We start from the raw sequence: 5,847 nt of genomic DNA, 5'->3' as shown, positions 1-5,847 counted from the left end.
CTAAAAATATAATTATTTCATGTCATTTTTGCTTCTTTTTTTTTAACTATTTATTCTGATTCCAGAAGAGCTTTAGTTTTTTAATGTTGGTTAAACAAAACTGAAAAAATAAAGAACTAAATTGAGACCTTTTGAACTCTTAGAATTTCTAATAGATATAAACATTCTTTTTTGGTCACTGAATTTATCTGAAGCTTATTTTATCAGCTGAATAACAAATTCTTTGCACCCACCTGTTCTGTTGATGAACAGCAATTTCATTCGAATGCTATTTTTGCAAAACTCACCACTTCTGAAAGGATGATATGTGTTGTTGAACTACCGGACAAATAAACTGAAATCTCATCAATTTCTAATTTTTTTTTTGGACTATGTAGTACAGACAACTAAAAAATTGCAAATGACAAAAGCATATCGACAACATCTGTGTATTGACTGCCTGTGTTCCCAGGCACTTTAATTTCAGAGAAGGGTAGACAGAAGTGCATAATCTGTCAAAAATGTAGCAATATTTTATAATTAACCATATATACCATTTAATCTAATTAGAAATCCTGGCCTACAATCTTGTTTATCCAAGAAACTGTTAAATCTGATTATCATTGCTTGTTAATTTGTAATTATATAAGACAGTGTAAAGAATTGTGAATCATCTGTATGTCACATTATGGCAAAGTCCTTTCAAAAAAAATAACTTGTGATGGCAATATGCTTTTTAACAAAACAACTAGTAAACATTTTGGAAGCTAATCAAGGGAAAATAGGACTTATTGTTACAAGATGATGTTTATAGGCCACATCAGCTTTAACAATTTGTAAACAGGATCTTATCATTAACTTTCAATAACTTTTTTCGCAACCATAGTGACATTCTTTACAAAATTAATGGACTTTTCACCCTAAAATAAAATTTACACATTTTTATGTTCGCTAGTTGTAGTATTCCTTAATCCACATTGTTTTAGTGTGAGTTGCCCAATTTTAGAGATATTGACTGTACAAGCCTACCCTTCTCTTGTTTCACATGGTACTTAATGCTTAGTAGCAATGTCTTTATGTAGACCTTATGTAGCTTCATGTAGTTTTTCAACAAGGAAGAGATCTCTACAGCTAATATCTCCCAAAACTAGGCAAATCACGACAAAACATTCTAGATGGATAAACAGCAAGCCAATGTGTGTCACTGCGGGGTATGCAGGTGTATGAGAGAACGTACCCAAAAGCAGACAAGGAGAGAGAGAGGACACTGAACTTAAAACAAAAGCGAGCCTTTATTCTGGCTGATGGCAGGAGTAAAAGAAAACAATGACAATGTGTACAGCAAATTTTGATGTGATCTGTCCCTCTAACGCTAAACACAAACCGTGTTTTCAACAGAAGTTAAAGATGCGGTCATTTTCAAAGAATTTTAAACAATAAAGACTCCTTGTGAAATCTGAGCTAACATACAACTAAACCATCAGAAAATTAAATTTGTGACTGCTTGTTATACGGCTGAATATATCAAATGCTTCAATGACAAAATGAAACAAGACAGAATTTATGAACTCAAGGATAATCATACAAATAACAATTACAGCTGTAACCATTAGTACACTCATCAAGTTCAAATGATGTCCATTTCAAAGTAATTGCTGGAAAGGACATTGTCGAACTCTGTGCGAAATTCAGGATAAGAACTGTAAGTGCATGGCACTTCAAGGGTGGCTCCACAGGTGTGAGCAACAGGCCTTCTGTTGAGCCCAGTTTCAGCATTAAAGAACACCAAAATTTTGTCAACACATATCACAGAAGATCCTGTGCAGAAGCGCAGGAGTTTTTCAGCTTTGGTTTCATCAGCGTTTTTAACATAACGCTGAAGATGGTTAAACGTTGTCTGTTCTCCGTGAGACAGCATCAATTTTGTTGTTTCAAATAGCTGCACTAGTCTTTTGCCTGTGGCCTTCTTTGTCTCATACAGAGATAACACACTTTCCTTGTCTGCCAGTTTCAGCTGCAGATGTGCCATGGGTGTGGAGAAGCAATCCATTATATACTTTGGCTCTTGGAGAATGGCCTTATGAGCCATTGTTTCAATGGCAGGCTGCATGTTGTTCTTAGGTGGTAGGAAGTGGGAACCCATCCTTGTAAAAAGGTCAAGCAGGTCCTCTTCATCATTTTCATCCATTGTGCCTTGGAGAGCCTTCTCAACAGCTGATCTCTCAACAGGAGGGAGATAGTTGAGAAACGATGCAATCAGAATGTCTACATCAACTGAGTCCATTCCGTGGATGCAAGCTAAAATGAAAGCCCTTGACAGCCTCACTGGAAAGACACCATGGTCTAGTAAGCCTTTCACCCATATCTGCCCAACTGCTTGCCATTCAGCCTCACTAAAGTCTGGCCTCAGCCTTGGAACTCGTTCATTTTCACCTTCACACTGTTCCAAAAATTGCTCCCAAAATGCAGTGTAAACCTCCCTTGACACCCCAGCATCATCAACAGCATTTTCATTTACAAAGTTCATCTTTAAAGTCTCATTCAGAATGCGACTGTCCATAAATACAGCCAAAAGATCATCAACAACTTTTATCCTGCGAATTGATACATGTAGGGGGCTCTGTGGGTCTCCTGAATTTGATGGGGAAAGTTGGTTGCTTGAATCTAAAGGCAAACCTTGTGCGATGAAATTCAGTCCATGGTCCTGAGTAAAAGACAAAACATGCACATTCCATAAGAAATGCAAATGAATTGTACAGATTACACAATATCAATGTTCTGAAAAAGTTTGAAATTTATTTGTCTAATTTTAGTGGGCTGTACATTCCCAAACCATGGTTGCACTGACAATTTATATATAACATTAACATTGTGGCCTGATGGATGTCCTTGTATGCCTCACAGAAAATTATACAAGTGGTCTTTACATGTATAAGACTCACTTCTGTGCAAAATAGGTAGAGAACACAATAGTGACACCAAAACAATGTCTCACTGCTGTGTTATGTAAATAATTTGATTTCAAGACTAAATTTCCTGTTTAATCTTATCTTAATGTAAAACACTGGAATTGTCTCTCAACTGACAATATCCTTTTAATTCAAATGGACCCACAAACTGCCATATCCTCAGAAAATAGCATGAAATTTTGGCATCTCTACAGTATGTAAAGGTAGGTGTTTATGGTTGCCTGAATTGATCCATCTTACCTGTGCAATCTGGGGTGCTTCCTCCTGTATTGACTGCATATGGGGTGTGGGCAAGCCATTAGCTGAAGACAATGGTAGCAGGAAACCATCCATAGGTAATCCATTTGTGTCGGCATTCTGAGAAGGAAGTATTGCATTAATTGACAACAGACACCTTAACCCTTCAAGATTAGAAGACTCTTCTTCAATCTTCTACCTTGGCCTATTCTAAATCATGAATGTTCTTAAAAAGTCTGCAAAATATGTCAATAGGTCTTAAGAAATAGAACAAAAATACACCTCTTTATTTTCAGCCTACATGTCTCACTTACAAGAGTAAAAAGACATATTACAGTGGAATTCCACAGGTTTTTATCAGATCTTGTACTTCTTACTACTTAAAATGTTGTATTATTGCTGCAAAAAAATCAAGTTTTAAACAAACAAGAGATGAATTCTGATTAATAGAAATCGAGCAAGTGTTTCACAGTACTGTAGGTTATTTCTTTTAAGATCCAAAAGAATATTACAGAAAATAACACACATGCTTAAATTTTGTCCAAGCAGGAATGCATGATCAGCTTTTTTAAAATCAGAACTATGCAAGTTACTGAATTTGATTATTAATAAATTTCCATATTTTGTCACACTTAAACCATATCACCCACAACTGTCCATGGTCTTACCTGTCTGAGATCCTCACTGTTGACATAATTCAGGGTTATCACGACTGTGTCATCACCATCTGCTCTGACAAGATCCTCTTCAGGATCTGTCTCACTGTCAAATCCAAGTAATGTCACCGGTGAATCTTCTTCAGTTATGCTGACAGAAAAATCCTCTTCAGATGAGGACTGAACTGTTAACGGTGTTTCATCTTTCGTGCAAATGTAAAATCTCAGGAGCTTCAATTTGGTTTGTTCATAAAGTTTGCCAACAGTGTCATCTAAAGCAATCGGATTTCTTTTAAAATCACAGACATCAATGACAAAGTCTTCAACTCTCCCTTTTGGCGAGTACCCATCTGGAAAAAACAGGTCCTTTCCCATTTCCAAAATCTTAGCTACAGTTGTAGTTTTTTCCACAGTTGCATGTCTTGTTCCTCCACCATTTCTGGTTCTCACTTGACGGTATTCATTACTGCTTAAATGAAGCCATCCGATTTCTATTTTTCTGCAGGTCTTCTCTCCTGCAGTATTTCTCTGTCTTGCCATCCCTCCACTTTGCTTGTGGAACACACCTGATGAACCACACAGCACTCCTTTGGTTTTTGATCTTACTTTCCGTGCCGCAATTTTATCTCTTAGGTTCTGCAGAAGAGTCTCTTTATCTGTGCTGTACTTAGTTTGTTGACAGAAGGACTGGACAGCTACTCTGTCACCATATGTCCTTATGTATTTTGCCATTTGTCCATCAGTCATGACAGACAGCACTTTATTAAGAAACAGTATACAGAACATGTATACAACCAGAACAAAATTAACATATGCCAGGGGGTGTAATACAAAGAATTACAAACATTCACTTTTCACCGAATTTGAAGGATGGGTCGGGTGTGTGCTTCGTGGCCCACCATATCCCAGAATTCAAAGTGCGGCCCAGCCAAACTCCAGTTTCCGGTAATGGCGGCCGCTAATAAGTTTTAAAATGACCGTTATTAATCTTTCTGGGTCACAAAATAAACTTTTAACATATTTCAGGGGAGAACGTGGGTGTATAAACTTGAAATATCTGCTCGGTTTATCAAGATATCGCATATTTGCAAAAGTGCTTCGACGTTTTCCTTGATGTCTGTTACCCACCAGCTCGATAGGTAGCCGAGAGCTCAAGGGTCACTAAAGCCGCCGAGAACGGCACAACTCCCGGCACATTATTTTCAGATCACCACGGACTTTTGCTACTCAGGCTAAACGTAATATATAAAACACTTAGACAACCTAAAAATGTTAATGTTTGGCTTTTTTCAGTGTTTCATTTGTTCGTGAGTAAAACGGTTTGGCTGAGATTAAAGTTATTAGATTAAATTCGATAAAATAAAACTTTATTAATCCCCCGGGTGGGTTCCTCCTTGGTTTTACACCGCTTAATCAACGTCAAACAGAAAACTGATTAAACAGAAGTGTGAGATGGTCGAGAATTTACTCCAGTGTCGTCTTATATTTTAGATAGAAAGGAGCAGACGGACGAGCTTATTACACTCCACCGAGACAGCGGTGACGCTAATCAGAAGGCTAGACCGTCCAATTTCCCCAGCCGTTTACTTCCGGCCTACCCGACCTTCTGAGGACCCAGCCCACGTAGACCACGAAGCCCGAGTCCTCGGGAGGATGCAGCCCATGAATTTGGACACGATTTGAAATTTCAAAACATATGTGCACTTAACGAGTTATGTTTAATGAACCTGAACATATTTACAAGAATTAACATTAAAGGCCTGCATATACGACCTCGGTTTTTCAACAAGTTACTCGCCTTTTGAACCGCGGTGTTTAATGCTTTGTTGTTTATACGTACTTTGTCTTGTTGCATGTGCATGATGTCGTCGTGTGGGACCTCTCTTGACCGCAAGAAATGTTCTAAATCCTCCTCCATGTCCGCACCGTATGGAGCCCCGTACTGTAGCACCGCACCCTTCAACTGAAACGCTATCAAAAAGGAGCGGGATCTTTTGCGAGATCTC

At 38.1% G+C, this 5,847-nt stretch overlaps 1 protein-coding gene across 1 annotated transcript; it reads right to left on the bottom strand.

Moving 5' to 3' along the window:
- Positions 1–1,304: 1,304 nt before the first annotated feature.
- On the bottom strand, positions 1,305–4,946 carry LOC146360736 (uncharacterized). Its single transcript, XM_084920391.1, has 3 exons — positions 3,854–4,946; positions 3,189–3,305; positions 1,305–2,683 (listed from the first exon to the last, which is right to left on the bottom strand). Exons 1-3 carry the CDS (start codon positions 4,625–4,627, stop codon positions 1,607–1,609), a joined length of 1,968 nt encoding a protein of 655 aa, XP_084776517.1. The 5' UTR covers positions 4,628–4,946; the 3' UTR covers positions 1,305–1,606.
- Positions 4,947–5,847: the final 901 nt, after the last annotated feature.

This window comes from Perissodus microlepis, chromosome 23 (genome assembly GCF_051167445.1).
Source record: "Perissodus microlepis isolate ML-2025 ecotype Zambia chromosome 23, ASM5116744v1, whole genome shotgun sequence".
Lineage (NCBI taxonomy): Eukaryota > Metazoa > Chordata > Actinopteri > Cichliformes > Cichlidae > Perissodus > Perissodus microlepis.
Note: the sequence above shows the minus strand (reverse complement) of the source record. Positions and strands in the feature narration are given on the sequence as shown.